Source organism: Kogia breviceps, chromosome X, assembly GCF_026419965.1.
Source record: "Kogia breviceps isolate mKogBre1 chromosome X, mKogBre1 haplotype 1, whole genome shotgun sequence".
NCBI classification, from domain to species: Eukaryota; Metazoa; Chordata; class Mammalia; order Artiodactyla; family Physeteridae; genus Kogia; species Kogia breviceps.
Window position 1 is genome coordinate 3339118 of NC_081330.1, and position 23633 is coordinate 3362750.

A 23633-nucleotide genomic window follows, 5' to 3' on the forward strand; every position below is an offset into this window, starting at 1 on the left:
GAAATTTATGGTAAATGAATTATATCTCGATAAAAATGTGTATATATTTACTATAGAAAGTGTTAAAACATGTGTGTCTTTTTACATATGCATTTTGGTTTTGTTAACAAAATCACATACCGTTCTCTGCTTTTTCAACTTAATATGACTTGAAGATATTCTACATCATTAAATCTTCCTATGACAGTTTTTATAAAGAACTGCTGATACATCCAACAACACTCATGCTTCTCAAAAGCATGTTTACCAAAATTAGCCAGATTCAAAAGCATACATGTTATTCTATTCCCCTTAATGAAATTCAAAAATGGGCAAAACTGATCTGTGATATTAGAGGTTAGACTAGTGGTCAACTTTGGGGGAGTTATTGACTGAGTTGGGGCATTTAAGGGCCTTCTGGGGTACTAGAAGTGTTCTATATCTTCATCTGGAAGATGGTGATATAAAAACATGCCTATAAGTAAAAATCCATTTATCTGTATGCTTAACATGTTTGCATATCATTGTGTATAAACTATAGTTCAATTAAAAATAAAAAACAATAAATAAATAAATAAAAACAATGTGGCATCGGTGCAAGACTAGACAAACAGATTAATGGAATAGACTAAACCACTCAGAAACAGCTTGATGATTGATGATAGATAGATAGATAGATAGATGATAGATAATTTTTATTTTTATGTGACTAACCAATTTACAACAAAGTCTCCACTACAGTTCAGTTGGGCAAAGGATGGTCTTTTCAATAAATGGTGATTAAATGAAAGTATGAACCTTGACTGTATTAAAAAATGAATCTTGACCCCCTACCTCACACCAAACACAGAAAATTGACTTCAGATTAAACATAGACTTAAATGTTAAAGGCAAAATAATAAAGTTTGTAAAAGAAAAACTAGGAGAATATATTCATTATATTAGTCAGAAATTTCTTAAACAGAAATTATTAGTCATAAAAGAAAAACTAATAAATTGCACTTCATAATATTAAGGCTTTTTGCTCATCAAAAGATACAATTAAGAGAGAGAGAAGGCAAACCACAGACCGAGAAGATATTCGTGAAATACATATATTTGTATCCAGAATATATAGAGAACTTCTACTTCCAATAAGAAGACAGGAACCTCAGATTTAAAACAGTCAAAATATTTGTTCAAATTCTTCACTTTTTAAAATATCCAAATGGTCGATGATCATGTGAGAAGATGGTCAACATCATTATTCATTAAAGAATTGAAAACTGAAAATACAATGAAATAGCAGTAGACATCCAGTAGAATAGCTAAAATTAAAAGGGCTGAAAATACTGAATGTTGGCAAGAACGCAGAGCATCTTGAACTCTAAAGCATTGCTAGTAAGAATGTAAATTGTTTCAACCACTTTGGAAAAACGTTTGGTAGTGCTTACTAAAACTAAATACACATATACTCACGACTCAGGAATACCAATCCTAGGTGTATTTCCAAGAGCAATGAGTTCATATATGTACCAAAGGCACGTACAAGAATGTTCATTAACACCTTTCTTCATAATAGCTCCAAACTAGAATACACACCGAATGTCCACCTATAGTAGAATTGATAAGAAGTTCTTATACTCGATACAATGGAATTCTACACAGCAACAAGAAGGATGGACTGCTTCTACCCAAAGTGATATGGATAAATCTCACAGATAAAATGATGAGTGAAAGAAGCCAGATACAAGAGAGTATATTCCGTATGCTTCCACTGAAATAAAGCTCGAGAACCAACAAAATTAAGCTGGCATAATGGAACCTTCTAAGTGCTGGAGATGTTTTATATCTTGATTTGTGTGGTGGTTACATAGGTGTGTACAAAAGTAAAAATTCGTTCAACTTTACACCGAAGATTTATGTACCTCACTGTATGGAAAATTATAACTTTATATAAAATTAAATTAAAAGACATGTACAAAAATCTTTATAGAAGCATTTTTCATAGTAGCCCCAAATCATAAACAACCTAAAGGTCCATCAATAATAGAATCAATCTATAAATTATGGTATATTCATACCGTAGAGTACTACATAAAAATGAAAACGCACCCCAAACTACTGATACAAAAACATGACTGAATCTCAAAAACATAATTAATTGAGCAAAAGAAGCCAGACTAACATATGATTTAACAATTCCACTCCTAGATATATTTCCAAAAGAATTGAAATCAGGGACTCAAATACTTGTAAATCAACATTCATAGCAGCCAAAAAGTGGAAATAGCCCAAATGTCCATCAGTGGATGAATGAGCTAACACAATGTGGTGTGTCCATACGACGGGATATTGTTCAGCCGTAAAAACAATGCGGTACTGACACCTGCTACAACATGAATGAACCCTGAAAACGTTATGTTCAGTGAAAGAAGCCAGACCCCAAATGACAAATCATATATGATTCCATGTATATCAGGTACCTAGAATCGGCAAATCCATAGAGACAGAAAGTAGACTAGAGGTTACCAGGGGCTGGGGGAGGGGGGAATAGGGAGTTATCGTTTAAAGGTTGAAATGGTAAGTTTTATGTTATGTATATTTTATCACTATTTTAAAAAAGAAACGGGACAAAAATACATACTGCATGCTTCCATTTATATGAAGTTCTAGAACAGGCAAAACTAATGTACGGTGTTAGAGGTCAGGATAGCGTTTGCCTTTCGTTGGAGTATTGACTGCAAGGATGCAAAAGGGAGCCTTCTGGAGGGTCTAAGGGGTCGTTCCAGGGATGCATATACCTGTGCAAAAAAATGGTCAAACTTTCACTGACAGTATATACATTATATTTCCATTTAAAAAGAAAATAAAGAGGAATAGAAACTGGGGGAAACTGCCATTTGACATTCGCTTCCATTTCTTTATCCCTTGATCATGGAGACTTAGGCTCACCTGATTCTACTTGTATAACACCAGAAGCTGTGCATTGCCATGGAGACAGCTACAAAGCACCTTAAAACTGACCGCAGAGATTCAGTGTCTTGCCTTGGTTACTCAGAGTGGGCGTGGCTAGTCAGAGGTGCGCTTATGAGGCTTCTTGACTTTGGGGGTGGAAAGGGAAAGGATAAGGGAAAGGGGGCAGAGAAAAATATTTCTTGGCTATGTATAAACAGGAAGCACTGCGCTTCGACCGCTGCTTGTTCCCATGGGAGTGGGTTGTGGGGGCAGAGGTGGGGAGGCAGGAATGATGAACGCACCCTGCAGGTGAGCAGAGTGGATGAAGGGGCTGCTTTCATGAGACTTTGTAAGACCCTGGGCGTAAGCAGTGTGGCTTTAGGCACCTCAGAGCAGAGTGTGAAACAAAGCTGTACAAAGTGCCAAGACTTTCTTCACCTCTCCCATCACCTCGCAGAACCCTGCACCCAGTTTGGAGCAATGAGACACAGCATCCTCGGTTTGAACACTTGCAATCTTACCCAAAGCAAAGCTCCTTGAGTGAGGGCAGACAGGGAGAACGTGGAAATCATGGGGAGAGGGTGGCAACTGTAAAGCAGTTTGAGCACACGAGTAAGCATCCTTTTTGCATGTCCAGGGGTACTAGGCAGAAATGTTGACAGGGAATCGGCCTGAGGTACAGCAGCCACTCTGTTGGCACCACTGTAATTTGGGTATCAAAAGTGAAGATGACCTCAGCTTATGCTTACAGTCTAGTCAAACCTGGATAGAACAACCATATATATGCCTAACTCCGTGGGCCTATGTATACGTGCGTGTTTTAATGTGTATACTTTCTTAACCAAATTGATATCCTACCGTGTATTATTTTGAATCTACTTTTATTTTTATGGAGTAGTCGGTTTGGGGCATTACGTTGTCCTTGGAGATTCTTTTGAGGCTATGTTCCTGAGGCTAGGACGCTTGCCCAGCTGCTGGGGTCTTGCCACCTAACTTCCAGCTAGAGAGGAACCCACCTGTCCTCTCGCCCCTTACTCCTGTGCCTCCCCCCCCCACTGGATTGTGGGCTCTGTTACTTGGTCCCAGTAGCCTCCGGAGTTGTGACATAATTGGGGCCCAACTCCACTCCTTCCATGGGGGTAAAAGAGGACCCGTTTTCAGAAGCCTTGGCAGGCGGGTCATCCATTGTCACCGTACTAGTGAGAAGAACACGCCGCACCCAGGGAGCCCTCCCCTGCCGCCACCCCACCCCTGCCCGGCCGCAGTTTGCTAAGCCAGGCAACTGTGGAGAGAGGGGTCATGTGACTCGCCCTGGGGTATAGCAGGAAGGGTACTTGCATCCGAGTCTCTCGGTCCCCCAAGGGGTATGCTTTCCCACCCACCCCCAAGCCTCCCCACAAGTGAATCTGGTGGAGGAAGCAAATTTTATCCAGAGATCACACACCAAAGACACAAAAACACTTATTTAATTGCTACCACAAATAGAGAATTGATTTAAGGCAGTATAACACACTTCCACTTATCCTTACAATCTTTTGTACAGTAAACTTTGCTTTAAGTGTCCATTTGACTCAATAATCGAGATTTTTATTAAACAATGTTTTCTTAAATTCTAGAGAAAAATCATTTCCTGGGCTGTCAAGTGTGATGATACAAGACATCTACACCTTAACACGGTGAATCACAGAACCTCAGCCAAGGGTAGTGGGCTTGGCTGATGTTGCCGAGTCTTCCTCCCCGCCTCCCCCCACCATCCCCTCCCCAGCTAGGAGGCTCAGAGAGACGGGGCAGCAGGGAACCGCTTTTGAAGAAGCGCTTGTTTACAAGTCCAGGCAGTACTCCATTCACTTCCGGCTACCCGTTATTACCTCAAATTCCCTTCTGAATGAAAAAGAAAAATGTAAAAACTGATTGCATAAAAACAGCAGGCTGTGTATACTATTAAGAGCATGACTGTAATTGATCCTAGCAACCGTAAGTTTGGATGTGGGGAGAAACCAGTTTATGGATGGATTTGTTTTTCTGGAACTAAATGAAAGAAAATCCTGGCAAATACTAAAAAAGGTAAGTAACTACAAATAAGGTAAAAACATCTCATCATTTGCATTCGTGTTTGACTGTAAAACCCAGCACCAGTGTTTGAATTTTCACAAAATAGAAATAATTCGGTGCGGCAATATCTTTCCTTTTGCCATTTGATCTCATAGGCATAAATATTTATTTTAATAAGAGCTTAGTAAGTTGTGTTCTTCAGATAGGGGTCATATTTGGTTGCTGGAATTTAGAAAGGAAACTTGCAAGTACTTGTACTTTATCGCAATTGCCTTTCGGACTGCCGTTAAAAACACAATAAATACTTAAACACATAAAGCTCTGCGGTCACATTCACTTTATGGAAGGCTTTACCATTGCGCATGCGCCCCTCCCCCACCCACCCCCTCGAGGAATGGGCGAAGCAAGCGGGGACAAGGAGAAGGAAATGAGGAGTGGGGAGAAGCGGTTACATAGGAGTGGGGGACAAACCGAAGTCTACAAGTTCAAGGATCACTGCGGGCTCACAGTCAACCACAGGAGGAAAGGGAGGCTCAGAACAAGAGAAGTCAAACTTGAGGGGAACTTGGTCTCTAAAAGAGCAAGCGCGCACGCGCACACACACACACACACACACACACACACACACACGCACACACACACACACACACACTTTTGCAGAGTACATAACGTAAAGGAGGAGTATGCCTGAAAGGTAGGTGTAGCTTACACTGTCTGTGACTCAGTGTCCGCACGTGTCTGTGTGTAGATGCACTCAGATGTCTCACTTTGTATTACATATGCCGGCCAACCTTAAAAGTGGACCACCGCTCGGCCACCCCTAAGGGCACTTTTCACACAGACATTTCATCAGAATCAGCTTCAACATCAAGAACCACAACCTCACGGTAATCATTGGTGGCAGGGCTGGAGGCGGGCTCAGGGAGGTCAGTGACGTCGCACTCTAGGTGGCCAGCAGCTGTGGGTTCAGGCTCCAGGTGGCTGGTGGCAACGGGCTCGGGATAGTCGGCAGGCTCGGGGTGGCTGGTGGCAGGCTTGGTGTGGCCAGTGGTGGCTTTAGGGCAGCTGGTGGCAGGGCTGAAGGTGGCCTTGGGGTGGCTGCCAGCAGGGACGTGGTGACCAGTGACGGGCTTGGGGTGGCCAGAGGCAGGCTTGAAATGGACAGAGTCAGCCTTGAAGTGGACAGAGGCAGGCTTAGGGTAGACAGTGGCAGACTTGGGGTGGCCAGAGGCAGGCTTGGAGTGACTAAAGACAGACTTATGGTGACCGGAGGCAGATTTGCGGTGCACAGAGGCAGACCTGGGTTGGCCGGCTGCAGCGTCACCGGGTAGTGGCACATTCCGGACGTTCATCGGCATTTCCTCCACAGCAGGACAGGCACGGGCACGGTCTTGTTCGCGGGCTTGGTCACGGGCGCGGGCGCGGGCGCGGGCGAAGGCTCGGGCCTCCCGCATCTCCCGAACATCAGTGATGAGGCCAGAGAGGAACAGGATAGGATGCCGCATAGCATGGAAGATGGTCCAGTATTCCCTTCGGAAATTCTCATTGAGGAGACCGTAGATCACAGCATTGAGGCAGCTGTTGAAGTAGGCTACGAAGTAGGCTGCAAGATAAAGCCAGTTGGGGATCCTGCCCGCCATCTCCTTTGGACTGACGGCCACCAAGACAGTGAGCACGTTGATAGGGCACCAGCACACTGCAAAGAGGAGGAAGATCACAAACATGGTTAGAAAATTGCGCACCTCAGCAAGCTGGTTGTCAGGATTCTGCCCAGCCGGGTCACGGGCCGCCAGCACTTTGGTCCAGATCCGCACGTAGCAGAAACCCACTATGAGCAAAGGGAGGACAAAGTGGGTGCAGACGATGGTCACAGCGAAGGCAGGGTTGTTCAGGTAGTTGAAGATGCAGGTGTAGGTGCGAGGGTCATACTCGATGGTGCCAATGTACGTGTTGGGCAGGACAGCCAGGACGGTCATAATCCAGGTGACAACCAGGTAAATGCAGGTATTGCGCACGCTGAAGATGCGCTCATACTGGAGGCTGTGACAGATGTAGCAGTAACGGTTGATGGCAATTGCCACGATATTGAAGATAGAACCGACCACACTCAGCCCTGTGATGAGTCCAACCATCTGGCACTGTAACTGGCTCAGATCCCAGCCACCAATGGCCATGGCGTGCAGCATCAGAGGATAGGGGTAGATAGCCACCAGCATATCAGCCACAGAGAGGCTAACCACGAAGATGTTGCCTGAAAAGCATATTGGGGCGGGGGGGGGGTGGGGGGGGGGGGGAGGAAGACAGAGAAGAATAAATGGTGAAATTTGGAAATCTACAAATACAAAGCTGGAGGAAAAGGCCAGCTGGAGTCGTGACAATTTAGAATTCTAGAATTCTTTTAAAGAAATACAGTTGTATTTTTATTTTTAGTTACAAGCAAGTCCCAGATGATTCTGGTGCACAAGCAGGTTTGGGGGAACCTGTCCTTTGACAACCTGTTTTTCCTTTCAAACAGCGTCATCTCTGCTTCGGGAAAACAGTGAAGTCAGAAAGCAGTAAACACGGAAGCCCGTTGGGGAGCCCTTCACACTCCAACACACGCAGACCTGTGGCCGTCATTTTAAACAAAAACAAAATGCAAAGTTTGGGCGGAGTAGGGGTGGGGGAGGGAGGAAGTGGAGGGGAGCTGGAGGGAGCTGTCTGTTGGAAACAGGCTGCAGGGTAGGGACTGGGGTGGGTGGAGAGATTGCAGGACTGTCAGGAAGCCTCAACCTCCTCCCCCAACCCCGAAAAAAACCAAATTAGCCCTCTGCCTTCTCTAACTTACCGTCGCATTTACAACGCAAACATGTCTAACGAGAACTGTGCGAGAAAGGGCATGTCGTTTTCTTAAGCGCTCTTTCCCAGCGGGATCAGACAATAATCTAAGACCTAGCCCAGTAAATACTTACCATTTCCGAGGTAACCTAAGAGTAAAAACTGAGGGCGGGGAGAGGCCCTGTAAAATTTAGTCTGAGAAATAGTGAGCAAAGAGGGAAAAAAAAAAAATCAAGAAAATCCCTGCAAGGATTTTAGCAGAATTGCTTGCTTCACGCGGGTCCCCGAGCAGAGCCGGGCACCAGCACGTCCGCCGCCCTGCACACTGCTTCCAGGCCCCCGGTCCCGGGCGATCCCGGGCTTTCCTGGGGCCTGCGGGCTATACAGGAAAGTGCCGGGGGAGGGGGGGGGCACTCCTGTTTTGTAGGGCGGCGGTAGGAATGCTGTTTGTAAAACCTGCAAGGCCAAGTGCAGATGCGGAGCCCTTCCTCTGGAAACACCTCATTGCTAATTAGCATTGGTTTGGCAAAATATTGCACTTCATCTCGGACTGGGAGCAAATAAGCACTTTTAAAAGAGCAAAGGAACGGCTCGTTCTGCTTCCTTCCGCCAGCACTGCCAAGGCGAGGCCGCGGCGCTTTCTACCCAAGAGGTTCTTTCTAGAGTTTTCCCTCAAAGTAATGAATTCGGAGAAAAAAAGGAGGAGAAGAGAGAGGGCAAAGACCTAAAAACAAAACCGCAACAACTCTAAAAACCTTTATTTGAATTATGGAAGGAAAGGAAGGTGAAGGAGAAAAGGAAAAAAGAGAAAATGGACTTTGCAGGTGCCCCACCCCCCGGGGGCTCCGGGGTTGGGCCCCTTGGGACCGCACTGCTGGAGTGCACGTGAGATCCAAGTGTGAGGCCCCACGTCTCCGGGGGACCGAGGAGAAATCAGACACACCCATCGGAGTTTCAAAGAAAACTTTTAATGACTGTGTGCCCGTCAGTGCATTTGGAAACTTTGTGTGGTGTTTGTGATTTCCTCGTCCAAGCAAAGGAATCCCCCCAGACACTGGCGGCCTCCACTCCCCGGGCACCCCGCCCGCCCGGGTCCTGTGGGTGCCCGACCCGACCCCCTCAGACCCCGCCCCCTCGCTCCCCTCTGCCCTCCGGCCCCAGCCGGCCGGGATCCAGGCCCTGGAGACCCTGGGCGCCGCCCCCTGCCCCCGGGACCCGAGCTGGGAGTTTGGGCCCCTTGGCCCCTCCCCCACCCCCCCCCCTCTCGAGTCCTCTCCCGCCCAACCTGCAAAGGCGGCTCAAGGCTCCGCAGCTTCTGCCGCCCCCGCCCCCGGCAAGGGGCGCAGCGCCCTGCAGCCTCCAGCACCATCCCCCAGGCCGGCTCGCAGCCGCCCCCTCCCCTTGGCACTGGCAGGCCGCGAGGGGCGTCTCGCTCGCCGCCCCACCTCGTCCCACATCCCCGCGCTCTGTGGTCTCTCTGCGCCCCGCATCATCCCCTCTGAGCTCTCCTGCAGCCCTCCCGCGATCCTCACCGGTTGTGCCGTCTTCTATCCCCCCGGGACGCCGAGCTCCCGAACCTTTATCGCCGCCCCGCCCTGAGACCCCCGGTACCCGGCTTACGGACTTCGGGATCTCCGCCGCCGCCGCCGCCGCCGCCGTCGCTGCCACCGCCTGCTGCGCCCAGCCGGCCGCTCGCCTCTCTCCGCCGTGCGCCCTGGGACGGGCGGACGGCGCTCGGCTCCGGCGGGCTCAGACCGCCCTGCTTCACACTCAGGCGCGGGGGTCTGCGCTCCGCCGCTCGGGAGCTGCCCGGGAGCCGCCCTGGAGTCACAGGGCTGCGGCGAGCGGGGGCTCGGCCGGGCTTGGGCTCGGCCGCCGCGCTGCGCTCCGGCAAGCGCCGCCTCAGCCGCCGAGAACTTAACTTTACCGGAGCGGGTAGCAACCCCGCTGCTCCCTCCGCGTTAATTCCTCCCGCGCTGCCTCGGCGCGGCCACCTCTGCGGCGTCCGGCTCGGCGTGCTGTCCCCGGGCGGCCGCCGGACTCTCCGCTCGGGTGCCGGCTCCCTCTGCATCAGGTTCCCCACGGGGCCGGGCTCGGCGGTGTGCCGCGCACCGCAGGGACAGGGATTTGCACTTGGACGCTCAAAGCTTCTCCGAACCTCCGCAGCCTGGAGAAGCTCTAAGTTTATGCCCCCCCGCCCCCGGGAGAGCAGCATCACTCAGGCTCGCAGGGAAATGGGGAGCAGGGCCCGTCCACGGGTTCCCTATTGCAGGAGCCCAAACGAACACCCTAGGTAGGGGTTGCAAGTGGCTGCACGGTGGGTAGGGAGAAGGAAAGGGGTCTTACCAGAATTTCGGAGCTTCTTGTTCTTCGACACAGCCAAGATGACCATGGAGTTGCCGATCAGGTCTACGACTATGGTGATGACCATTGCGCAGAACATAAAGATGATTAGAGCCGGTGGGTAATCTGGCTGCGGCAGTTTACAGCCAATACAGCCGTATGGGGTGGGAACTGCCAGGGTAGGCCCCATGTTGCTGCTGGAGACCGTTAGGTCCTCCCAGCCGGGCCTGGACAGCGAACACCTGCTCTGTCGCCAGGAGCTTCAGGAAAGCTGCCACCCCTCCGAGAGTCAGAGAGCAAATGACAGCATTCCCGCCCCTCTCCGATGAGCTTTTAAAGCCTCAAGAGGTGGCTAGCCCCACCCCAAATCCCTCCCCCCGACCAATCAGAGCTCCCTGATCACCCCCGCTTTGATCTCCAACTCTTTTTGGACAAATCCACATCGAGGTGTCGTCTTGCTTCCGACTGCCTTGTATGTGCTTCCTCTCTGGCCGCTCGCCCTCCCACCACATCCCCCAGGTACCCTGCGTCGTGACCAGCTCGGAATCCACCTCCTCCCCACCAGCCACTGCGCAACCGTTTCTAGCAAGTTCTCCCTCCCTCTCTTACGCAAACACCTGGCAAAGCGCTGTAGATTGCAGAGCGGGGCTACAGGGTCCCTCTTGGGGGTCCAGTGCCAACCCAAGCCTGTCTGAAGCCCCCAGCAGAGCGTGAGGAGTGGCCAGTGGCCCCCTGGACCCTAGATATTCGCCTCTGCAGTCTCCTTGAGAGGTTCATCCCATCCCAGTGTTTTACCTTTTCAAAGCCTTCTATACTCCGAGGAAAGCAGGGGGGCAGCTGCTGGGGGCTTCCATCCCCAATCTGGGCAGCCTTCTCTAGGGAATTTATTCCCACACTGGTGCCTGGCAGGAGCTGGTTGGCTCCCTTAGCAGCAGCGGCGGGTGGCCACTCAATCCGGTCCCCGACTTGTGTTTTCCTTGAGGAGACGGGCCCTACGTCAGGCTCTGGGAGCAGGGATCGTGTCTCTACTCTGGGAGTGAGAAGAGGTAGATGGTGGCCGCTTGCCCCCAACTCTGGGGCAAGCGAGAGTGAGAGCGCGTCCCCTTCCCTGCTGCCTGGCACCTTGGCTGCGGGAGCTTCGAGGCTGCTCTGCGAAAAAGTAAAACGGGGGAAAAAGCCTTTCTCTTGGACTGCCACTCCTCAAAGAAACCCGGGACGAGCGGCTCCGACTCCCGTCCCCTCTCTAGGTGCTCCGCACGCTTTACGGAGTGGCTCGGGGCACTCGGGTTAGCTCGGGGAGCTGTGCCGGAGCGGCGGGACAGGCGCGGAGGTGCTGGGCTGCGCAGCCTGGAAGCCACCGGCAGACCAGAGGCCCCCGCCCCAGGAATAACTCAGCTCAGTCCTTTTCCCTTGCGGGGGGTCTCATTTCAACCTCATCTGGGTCGGGCCGTCCCCCCGCCCCGCGGATCTCCCTCCGCAGGCGTCACAGTTCCCTGCGGTGCGCCCAGGCTCTCGGAGCGCACGGGCTACAGGAAATCCGAAAGATTCGGGCTACGGTGGGGAGAGATTTGGATACTCGTTCCCTCAAGGACCTTGGTTACGGGGGTGGGTTTTGTGCCGGCTACTAAAAGTTATGACTCTTGTTGAGAAACCTCCCAGAAAATTTCAGCAAGCGCCTTGAAACTTGTCCCCGACTAGCCTTCTTGCTGCAGTGGGGGGGATAGGGGGTTGCACTGTCCCGGAGCGCCACCGTCTGGACACTGCCGCCCTCCTGACCCGCCTGAAGGAGGCGGACACAGGGGTTGGGGGCTGGGGCGCGTTCCGCGAGGGACTTCAACATTTAGGGACCTTTAACGGAGAGACAGAAACGACTGAAAAATCAAGAGTGCATGCACTTTCTCTCGCTGAAAAGTCCAAACTAGTAACGTGTCTCCTTGTTTGAAGATGAACCCCTCACCCCCATACTGCGCACGCTACTGAGAAGCGAATTGGCACGAATAACAATCTCCCGCCTGGAGCCTTTTCTCATTCATTATCTCATCGCTCCCCGTCGCCTGGATCCCCGGCCGCGGGCTGTCTGGGCCGGACTTAGCCAGGATTTACTATAAACGCAGCCCCAAAACAGGCTATGCTATCCTCCCTAGGCAACTGTGAGCCCCGAAAAGAGACCAAAGCCGAAAGGCCGCCCACACCGTGAAGGAGTTCTTCACATCTGGTTCCCCGAGGGTTTGGATCCTTTTACTCATGGCAAAGATCGGTTTTTAATTCAAATAAACAAAACTTGGAATGAAAAAAGGAAATCAGCATTCTAATGACTTAAGACACTAGAGTGTCCCCTACCCAAGCCACCTCCCCCCACCCAAAGTCTTGTAAAGAGAGCTGGCAAACTGTTATCCAGCGCACTGTACTTCTAGATGAGGTGGCCCCAGAGCAGGCGGAGGCCCAGGACACTGGAAATTCTGGATGGACTGTGGCCCGGACTCCCTTGGGGCTGAGCACCGAGCAGGAGAGAGGGTGACCTGATCCCCCGGCCCCTGCCCCTGTTTGAACACTGCTTGATCGTGACCTCATGGGGCTCGGATTTTTCAACACTAGACAAGTGGGAGAAGCAACTATTTTAATAACGGAGGGGCAGAGAATTCTGTATCTGTTTAAATTAATTTTCTTATTTTTATGAATTATCTTAATAAAAATTCTGAACATAATCCCTATCCTAAGAAAAACAGATGGATATTGAATCCATTATGTGGATACATATGAGGAAGAAAAGCAGTCAGGCTCTGCCAGGGCAGGACAAGATCCATACGCAATAAGTTCCATTATTTCGGAAGTTAAGGGGGTAGCTTTTTATTGGGTAGAGTGCAGTGCATGTGGTTTATTTAAGCTTCCAAAAGATTTTTAATTAAGTGTCTTTCTAAAAGCCCTGCTACGAAGTGCTAATAACGGGCGATGGAGAGAAACACTTTATTGGGGATATGAAAGCTATTAAGATATAGATTCAAAATAGAGGAGAGCTAGGATGTTCCCTGGGGATCCCAGGAAAACCGTGGAAACCCATATGGAAGTTGGGAAGGCGCAAAAGCAATGGATACTGGACAGAGAATGTAGAGAGAGTTTGCAGTCCTGGAACCCGGTGAGCATGGCCCTTTCCCCTAGGTCGCTTATCGTGAGATTAGGGAGACCAGGGAGCCCCAAAGGACTCCCAGGACTGAAAGGTCAGGACATGCCAGGCAGAGGTGGTGCCAACTGGCATTCTATACGGAAGGTAGATATTAGAAGATTTTTCCCCTCTTCTTGTTGATACAGAAACCTTTCATCTCAGCCTCCGCATTTCTCATCTTTTTCTTTAAGTTTTTTTTTTTTTTTGAAGTATAGTTCATTTACAAGATTGTTTTAGTTTCAGGTGTACAGCAAGGTGATTCAGCTGTACATATGTATGTATGTGTTCTTTTTCAGATTCTTTCCCATTATAGGTTATTATAAGATATTGAGTAGAGTTCCCTGTGCTGTACAGAAGGTCCTTGTTGTTTACCTATTTTATATATAGCGGTGTGTATATGTTAATCCCAAACTCCTCATTTATCTCGCCTCCCCTCACATTTCTCATCTTTTGAAAAACTGAAGATCAGGGTGGGCCTGGCAGTCAGGGTGGGAGCTGACAACTCTTTCAAAGTGAGTGAGAGCAAGCGAGCGATTTTTTTCTGCACACACAAGGATGGTGCTACATCTTCAGATCTCTTATTATGGAGGTAATGGCAAAAGGTTACCTTTCATCATTCTTCTAGGCTCTCTGTTCACCCTCAAGTACTATAATGATTCATCACTTGTAATTAGTGCATTGTAAGCTTAAATCAGCATTTTCTCGTTTCCAAAAATCCCATCAGGGATATATTCTCACAACAATGCCATTTAACAGGTGGGGAAACTGAGGTGCAGAGAGGGCAAAGGACTTCCCCAAGGCCATGCCAAGGTTAGTGGAGGAGACTCTCTCCTACAGCCCGGCTCCGTAAGGTGGTGTTTTGCTCTGAGACTTGATAGGGTGGATTCTGTGTTCTCCTTTTTGTTGTTCTATTTTTTGTTTGATCGTTTTTATTGAGATACATTCACATACTATATTCACCCTTTTCAAGTGCACAATTCAGTGTGGGGTTTTTTGTACATTCCCTGAGTCGCGCAATCATCATTACCATCAAAGTTCAGAACATTCCCATCAACCCAGAGAGAAGCCCTGTATCCATTAGCAGTCCCTCCCCATTCCATCCAGCCCCTCAGCTCCCAGGAACCACTAGTCTGATGTGTGTCTCATATAAACAGAATTATACAATATGCAGTCTTTTGTGTCTGGCTGCTTTCCCTTAGCATAATATCTTCCAGGTCATCCATATTGTAGCATGCATTGGTACTTCATTCCTGTTTATGGCCATATAGTATTCCATTGTATGAAGAGACCACATTTTGTTTATCCGGTCATCCATCAATGGACCTTTGGGTTGTTTCCAATTTGGGGCTGTTATGAGTAATGCTGCTGTGAACATTTTGAGTTCTCTTTCAGCCCCCAAGCAGCCACTGGCCCAAGAGAGACAGAGGGCCTCTACGTGCCAGTTCACAGCTCCTCTCCCACCCAGGGAGGGCAGGACGGCTAAGGGCTGCCCCAGTCACTCCGACCCAGTGCTCCTGCGACGTTACCAGATCGTCTGCTGAAGCCACAGTAGAGCATTGATTGACACTTTAATATATGAAGACAGGCAAACGGAGAATGTGGTACAAACCCAGTAAGAGTGAAAAAGTCTTTCACTTTCAGTACAAGCAGAACATTCTCCATTTGTTCTTGAACTTCGGGGGATGTTTTATCTCTTCTTGGGACAGTACACAGGAGTCTGGAAGGTGCTTTGCACGCCCAGTCCCTGCTCCCCGCAAACCGCTCCCACCCCAGCACTGAGCAGGTGCCTGATGCATTTGGCTCAATTCTTGAAAATGGAAGCAAGATTGGACCCGGCTCTGCCACTGGTCAGCTGCATGACCCTGGGCATGTGACTTAGCCTCTTTGTCTCCGTTTCCTCAGCTATAACACGCAGATAAAATTTGTCTCCGTTTCCTCGGCTATAAAACGCAGATAAAAATAGTGCCTCAAAACTCGTCATAGGGTGAATGGGGGAGTTAGATGAGTAATACACGCAAAAGCACTTAGAACACTCTCAAGAACGGCGTGAGCATTCAGCAACCACTAGCTATTCTTCTGCTTCTTATTCTGAACGTTTCTAATACTCTGAGCTCTATTTGGTTACACTTCCATAGAAGACAGAGGCTCTCTGAGACATCAGAGACTCTGTCCCCACCTGGCTCTTGCCCCTAGGCTCTAATTCCTGCCAGAAGCCACCCAATGGGCACTCACCAGCATCCCAGGCCACCACGACATGTGACAGTGTGTGAGATGGAAAGGGACATGCAGAGTGACTCGCATTTGCACCTGCCCCCCTGAGATGCTTCACTGATAACAGTTTGTATATTTTCCATGAGAAGGAACAATCAGATTTCTTGACGTCAGTCAGAATAAAAGCATGGAAGATGGTTGGTCTAGAGACGGCTCAGACCTGAAGTCCACAGGGGGCTGGGGGAGCTGGGTTTCGGCAGAGCGTGGGACCAGCCCAGGCTGAAGAAGATCTAGTTCCAGGTCGAGGATGGGGGCCAGGACTCCAGAGGCAAGGCTGTGGCCTCAAAGGAACTGCACAGGGATTGGGGCAGGGATCAAACAGACTATATCTGGTCACACTTACGTTACCAACTTGGAGACACTGTCTCCAGATTTGCTAACTGAACAAGAGAATGATTGTCCTCTCCAAATCCTCTGGGCTTAATTCATCATGGCTAGGACCACTTTATCTTCCCCTGAGGTTGAGTCATTTGAAGGAGCAGGACACATTCATTTTCTTTAGTGCAATCAGGGACTCACCAAAACAATTAGCAGCCAGTATTTCCAAAATCCCAGTGCCTGATAAAGACTCCAGGTTAGGTGTGCAAATCAAAGGGTTACCAGGGAAAGAAACAGCACATTAATTACTTGTAGTAACACATGGACTCCCTACCCCTTATTCAATTTACCTGATAATTAGAGCTTAATGAACAATATCCATTTTCCTAGTTTCTCATTCAAGCCAAGCATGATCACCCATGCGTTTAAAGACTGTCCCTCTTATTAATCAACCTTCTGACTTCTGGTGCAATAAACAGCTTGTCTCGGGAGCTCTGCTCTAGCCCCCTCTATTACAAGGCATAGGACATGGGTACTGATCAGGGCCCAACCCCGTCCTCTTCCTCCCCAGTGGGTCCACTCAGCCCCTAATGATGGCTAACATGTATGTGTCCTTCCTAGGTGCCAGCCACTGTTCTGAGTGCTTTGTTCATATATTCTTTTTTTTTTATTTTTTTAACATCTTTATTGGAGTATAACTGTTTTACAATGGTGTGTTATTTTCTCCTTTACAACAAAGTGAATCAGTTATACATATACATATGTTCCCATATCTCTTCCCTCTTGCGTCTCCCTCCCTCCCTCCCTACCCCACCCCTCTAGGTGGTCACAAAGCACAGAGGTGATCTCCCTGTGCTATGCGGCTGCTTCCCACTAGCTACCTAATTTACATTTGGTGGTGTGTATATGTCCCTGCCACTCTCTCACTTTGTCACAGCTTACCCTTCCCCCTCCCCATATCCTCAAGTCCATGCTCTAGTAGGTCTGTGTCTTTATTCCCATCTTACCCCTAGGTTCTTCATGACCTTTTTGTTTTTATTCCTTAGATTCCATATGTATGTGTTAGCATACGGTATTTGCTTTTCTCTTTCTGACTTACTTCACTCTGTATGACAGACTCCAGGTCCATCCACCTCATTACAAATAACTCAATCTCGTTCCTTTTTATGGCTGAGTAATATTCCATTGTATATATGTGCCACTTCTTCTTTATCCATTCATCTGTCGATGGACACTTAGGTTGCTTCCATGTCCTGGTTATGGTAAATAGAGCTGCAATGAACATTTTGGTACATGACTCTTTTTGAATTATGGTTTTCTCAGTATATTCTTATTTAACCCTGACAACAGCCCTATGAGATAAGTACAATGACTATCCCTCTTTCACAGATAAAGAAGCTAAGGCCCAGAAAGCTTATGTCACTTGCTCCAGGTTGCACAGATGATATGATAGAGCTAGAAGTCTAGCTTGGGTGGTCTGACTCCAGAGTCTGTGGCTTCACCAAAATGCCTCACTGCACGCATTGTTCCCGCCTCTATGGTACCGGCTCTCAAACTGAGTGTGAGTTAGAGCCACCAGGGAGCACTTAGGGCAAATGCAGCTTTCAAGGGCTGCCCCTAGGGATTCTGATTGGGCAGGTCTGGCCAGAGCCCTGGAATCTGCATGCTTCCCAAGTGCCCCGGGTGACCCTCGATTCAAGGGTCCCAGGGACCTCTCTTACAGAAAGCCTGCTCTTGCCATCCAGCCTTACACCTAGCCCCTGGCAATTTAAGGAAGTCTAGGCCTGGCAGTCAGTGACTCGGTGCCTGAGCTTCTCCTGAGAGTGAGATCCTGCTGGGACTGGATGTACGTGTTCTAGTTCATAAACTCTTGCTTCGGCCCTCAGACTGAACCCCACCCTGTACCTCAATCCTGGTGATGAGGATCCTGGCCCAGTGCCTGATAATGACCTGTTCAGCTCCCTGGTAACAGGGCTACCTTGCTCTCCCAGAGACCAGAGGCCTGACCATGCCCCCTTCCTGCTGCTAGACTCAGCCTGATGGCCTGCCCAAGCAGAGTTGCCTGTGTTAGCAGCTGAAAATATGGGATGCCCAGTGGAAATTGAATTTCAAATAAATACTAATAAAATCTTAGTATAAGTATGTTCCATGCAATATTTGGACATACTTATGCTACACATTATTCATTGTTTATTGGAAATTCAAATTTAACTGGGTGTCCCGTATTTTATCTGGCAACCCTATGACAGGGCCACGGCCCCTGCCCGATCCTAAATAAGTCAAATATGAGGACTTGGCATTGATTGGCAAAGAGCCTGCCTGCCTTCCTCTCACACTTTCCCCCAAAAAGGGGCCTGGTCAACTCTGGGAGCAGGAGAGACTCTTGATTCTGGGAGATTCTTGATTCGAGACCAGAGGAGTCCAGTTTGCCCTGTGGCTATCACCTTGCCTCCAGTAGATACTGGCCTGTGCATGTTTCCTACTTGCTTTAGCCAGCATCCTCTGTCTACACAGGAGGTGCCCGAGCCATCGGAAAAGAACCCCTTGCCTCCCATTCACCTGAGATACACAGCACTGTTGAGCTGCCCCTGCGAGTAACCGCTTGACTGCAAGCTGACCCCTGTCCTTTGAGGTATTGACATTTCTATGTTTTGATTTCAGCTAATACTGTATTTGAAGCCATTGCATGTTTTCTATAGATGATGTCTTAAAGGTATAGTAAGTTATCTTTGAGAACCTCAGTTTTAGATGCCCCCAGAAGACACAGGTTTGGGGTGTTCTTCACAGAAGTCCTCCCAAAGAATTTTGTATACCCCATGTAACCTATTCTAAGTCAGGTCATCTCCAAGCTACCTCCAGATGTGCTGAACTTCCATCTAGCTATTTTCACACGATGTTATAACCAACAAGCAGTCGGGAAAATTGTTACTTTCACTGGCATAACTTTGTCACCTTAACCACAGAGTCAGGGCAGGACCGTCTAATGTTACTTCTGTATCCATCCCAGGCAGAGGGAGGTTCCCAGTGAAAGGTGGAGAATTGGGAGCTCTGTTCTCCCTGAGTAACATCAGCTTTCACAAAACATCAAAAAAAAAAAAAAAAAAAAAAAAAAAAGCTTTTTTGTAACTTTCCCTCCTCTTGGCACCCCTTCTGGCTTTAATGGAAAACTCAAGTAATTTGCTTGGAGAGAGTTTTGAGGTGATCACCGAGCCTTTTCCTTCAGCTTGCAGCCCCAGCTGCCATGTTCTGTGGTCTGGGAGTAGAAAGGCTTCTGCATCTACCCAGCCCTTCAACAGAGAGACTGGAATGCAGCAGCCCTCCTTCCACGCGCGGTGATAATGGCAACCGTTCTTCTTTACCAATGGCCTCTAAGTGTCAGGCACAGGGCCTCATCTCATTTCTCCCTCGCCACAAACCAGAGGGATGGCATCATTACGAGGAAACTGAGGCTATGAGACGGGAGACCCTCTCTCCCGTCACGGACATCCTCTCCTTCCCTTAACTTCCGCCCTCCCTTCTATACCCCCAGTCAGGATAGACCCAGGCTCTTGTGGTGGGGAGTGGGGACTAGCTGGGTTTGTCAGTGTGAAAAGGAGGGTTTACTCTGGATAGGAACTGGCTAGTTAAATGGTTTCCCTCTGCCTGGCTGGTGATAAAGCCCCGAGATCCCAGGCCTCATGCAGGCCCTGGAAAGCCGTCTCAGTTCCACCTAGTTTTCTTTGTAGTAGCCACTCCAGTGCGAAATGCTGAGGGCCAGGCTACACTGCTGGACCACAAGTGCTGAGCCGAGGGACTGGCTTGGCATAAAGTGCCTTCCTCCTCTGCAAGCTGTGCTTCACAACTCCCATACGGAGACAAGAATGAGGGAACCTGGAACATTCTTTCAAGCTCTCCTTTGACCTTGCCTTTGAATAGGGGTTGGTTAGTGATATGTAACTGGGAGTATGTCGGGCTGTTTCTTGTTACCAAGGCAAGAAGGTCTCCCCTTCCAGGCTGGTTACCAACAGCTACTCTTGCGCTGCTTTGGGTAGTGCTTTTTGTGAAATGCATCTAGTATACAGTTTTCTTTATGGAAGATATATTCATTACTGATTAAACTTCTTGAATGATTATAGTATTGTTCAGGTTTCTGTTTCTTGCATCCTAGGAATAAATCCCTCTTGGTCTTGGTGTAAAATCATTTTAATATGCTGTCAAATTTGGTTTGCTAGTATTTTTTAAACGTTTTCTGCATCAGTATTCATAAGGGATATTGGCCTGTAGTTTTCTTTTTTAATATTGTCTTTGGTTTGGGTATCAGGTTAATGTTGGCCTTGTAGAATGAGTTTGTTACGTGTTCTATCATCTTCAGTTTGGGGGAGAGTTTCAGGAAGACTGGTATTAATTCTTCTCGAAATGGTTGAATTCATCGATATGACAGATAGAAACGAATCCCTCAGGGAGCTTTGCAGTCAGGTTAGAGAGTTGCAAATTCAGTCCGCTCTGCTCTCTCCATTTCATGCAACGGCACTGGAACTGGACTGCTGGCCCCCAAAACTTCAGGGAAAGGGCAAGTAAAAATGTCGTGATATTTCCTACCATTTTAAATGTCGTTTTTTTCTTGATTGGGCATTTGCTTGGCTGCTATAGGCCTTTGACTGATTTCCAGAGCTCCTATAAAGTCATTTTAATGACTTTCTAGGTATTTGTATTTCCATGGGAATATGAGAGCCCAGACCTTCCCAGTCGGCTGTGTTCCTAGATTCAATTTTGAGAGTTATGGTTTTCTGGGAATTTATCCATTTCATCTACATTATCAAACATATTGGCACAAAGTTATTTATATATCCTTTTTATCTTTTTAATGTCTGCACAACTGTAGTGATATAATTGTTTTCTTTCTTAATATTTGTTATCAATTCATACTTTCTTTTATTCTTCATCAACTTCTCCAAAAGTTTTATTTTCTGATTTCTTTCAAAGAACCAACTTTTGGCCTGTTTGACCTCTCCATTGCATGCTTGATTTCTAGCTCATTAACTTCTGTTTATATCTTCATTATTTTATCCCTTTTACTTTATTTGGGATTAATTTGCTGTTCTTTACTAATTTTTTAGATGGATGCCTAGATTATTAATTTTAGCCCTTTTTCTTTTTCTAATACAGCCATTTAAGGCTATGAATTTCACTCTAAGCAGTTCTTTAGTTGCATTCCACAATTTTTAATATACAACATTTTCATTATTTTTAAGATCTAGATATCTTTTTTTCCTTAAAACACCTTTTGTGACTCATGGGTTATTTAAAATTATGTTTCTTAATTTCCAAACATATAGAGGCATACTAGAAATTCTTTGTTGAAAGAATTAAATGTTAAATCATGTTAAAATCAACATGTCTGTTGATTTTAATTCCACTGTGATCAAAAACATACTGTATATGATTTAAGCCTTTTAAATTTGTCAAGACTTGCTTCGTGGCCCTAAATATGGTCAACATTTGTAACTGGGTGCTTAAAACTAGTGTGTATTCTGCAACTTCTGAATGCAGTGTTCTCCATATGTGTGTTAGGCCAAGTTATTACACCAGGTAACTTTAATCTTCTGTATCACTATTGACTTTTTTTTTTTTTTTTTTTTTTGTGGTACGCGGGCCTCTCACTGTTGTGGCCTCTCCCATTGCGGAGCACAGGCTCCGGACGTGCAGGCTCAGCGGCCATGGCTCACGGGCCCAGCCGCTCTGCGGCCTGTGGGATCTTCCCGGACCGGGGCACGAACCCGTGTCCCCTGCATCGGCAGGCGGATTCTCAACCACTGCGCCACCAGGGAAGCCCTCACTATTGACTTTTTGTCTTTTTTGCTTCATCAGTTTCTAAGAGGAGTATTACAATCTCTTACTGTGATTGTGAATTTACCTATTTCCATTGAATAGTTCTAGAAATTATTACTTTATATATTTTGACCTTGTGTTATTAATTCCATACACATTTCTAATTGTCATTAACATTTCTTTCATTACAAAATAACTCTATACCTAATCATGCTTTTTGCCTTAAAGTGTATTTTGTCTGATGTTATTATAGCCAAACCAGCTTCCTTTTAGTTAGCAACTTCATGGTATTTCTTTTTCTATCCTCTTAAAATGTCAACCTTTCTGGATCTTTCTTTTCTATATGAGTTTCTTACAAATAGCATTTAGTTGGATCATTTTTGTCCAGACTGATATTCATGGTCTTTTAACTGAAGCGTTTAGTTATTTACATCAGTGAATGCCCAAAATAGTACAGCAGTTAACATCACTGGATTCGTTGAGTACCTTTCCAAATCATTCCGTTTTATTCCTTCTGTCAGTTTGAAAGTTATCATCTCCAATTCTAACCTAGATTCACAACATGCATGACTTATTTATGAAGTTTGGAATTAATCAATACCTTCCCCCTCTTCCCAGATGATCTACGAACACTTTAGCTCCATTAGTCCCTCCCAACTTACATATTACTATTTTCAACTGTTTTAGTTTGAACTTTTATCTCAAACCTCAGAAGACATTATTATCATTTCAGTTAGTAAACGTTCATTTAGTTTTACCCACAAATTTAATACTTTCTTGTTCCTCATTCTTTCTAACAAGTCAGATTTTCATTCTCAGATTTCTATCCTTCTGTCTGAAGTACATTCTAGAGAATTTCCTTTCTTGTGTATCACCTATGATAAATTTTCTTAGTTTCTGCCTTTTTCCCCTGATTCCTAAGATATCATTTTGTTGGATGGACAGTTGTTTATTCTGAACACATTAAGGATTACAGTTCACTGCCTTGTGTGGTTTGTTTTGTTTTTGTTTGTTTGTTTTTATTTTTTTAACATCTTTATTGGAGTATAACGGTTTTACAATGGTGTGTTAGTTTCTCCTTTACGACAAAGTGAATCAGTTATACATATACATATGTTCCCATATCTCTTCCCTCTTGCGTCTCCCTCCCACCTCCCTATCCCACCCCTCTAGGTGGTCACAAAGCACCAGCTGATCTCCCTGTGCTATGCGGCTGCTTCCCACTAGCTATCTGTTTTACATTTGGTAGTGTGTATATGTCCCTGCCACTCGCCTTGTGTGTTTTTAATTTGCTGTTAGGAAATCAGCTATCAAGATATCAATAGCTGACACTCCGGAATAACTTCTTTTTTTCCTTCTTTCGTTGCTTTAAAGTTTTTTCCTATTCTATTTTTTAGTACTACAGTTTCACCATAATGTGTAAAAGTTAGATTTCTTTTAGTTCATTTTTCTTGGACTTCACCAGCCTTCTTGAATCTATAGCTTGTTATCTTCTTTTAATATTTCTGGAAAATTCCTCTTCAAATATTGCCAGTTGCCCAATTCACTCTCACTCTCCTCTCCTTCTGGAATTCCAAGTAAACATATGGTAGACCTTCTCCCTCTATTATGAATACCACTTGGCCTCGTTTACATATTTCCCGTCCCTTTTGTTTTCCGGTTCTGCATTCTGGATGCTTACTAATTCTTTCTTTAGCTCTGTCTAATCTGTTAATGTATTTTTAATTTCTAGAAGTTATATTTGTTATGTTTTTTAAATCTCCTAGGTTATTTCGTTTGCATATGTGTACCAAGAAGAAATGTTTAAGCTTCTATTTCATTTCTTTAAATATAAGGAATATAGTTATTTTCTCATACCTGCCTAATAATGTGATTCTTTGAAGTCTTTCTGGATCTGCTAGCTCTCACTCATGGTATTTTGATTCCTATGTGACTTTTTTTTTTTTTT

At 46.7% G+C, this 23633-nt stretch overlaps 2 protein-coding genes across 2 annotated transcripts in view; both read right to left on the reverse strand.

The window, feature by feature from the left end:
* The window catches only part of MTMR1 (myotubularin related protein 1), a 520398-nt gene that overhangs the window by 166336 nt on the left and 330429 nt on the right, over nucleotides 1–23633 (reverse strand). The gene's annotated exons all lie outside the window — the stretch shown is intronic.
* GPR50 (G protein-coupled receptor 50) lies at nucleotides 5802–10318 on the reverse strand. Its single transcript, XM_059051112.1, has 2 exons — nucleotides 10132–10318; nucleotides 5802–7219 (listed from the first exon to the last, which is right to left on the reverse strand). The coding sequence occupies exons 1-2, from the start codon at nucleotides 10316–10318 to the stop codon at nucleotides 5802–5804; spliced, it is 1605 nt and encodes a 534-aa protein (XP_058907095.1).

Bases quoted from the DNA above. Each gene is read 5' to 3' on its own strand.
- GPR50 (XM_059051112.1), bottom strand. From the start codon at position 10,318: ATGGGGCCTACCCTGGCAGTTCCCACCCCATACGGCTGTATTGGCTGT. The intron at 7,220-10,131 runs GTAAGACCCCTT...TATGCTTTTCAG, and splicing joins CAAGAAGCTCCGAAATTCTG to GCAACATCTTCGTGGTTAGC.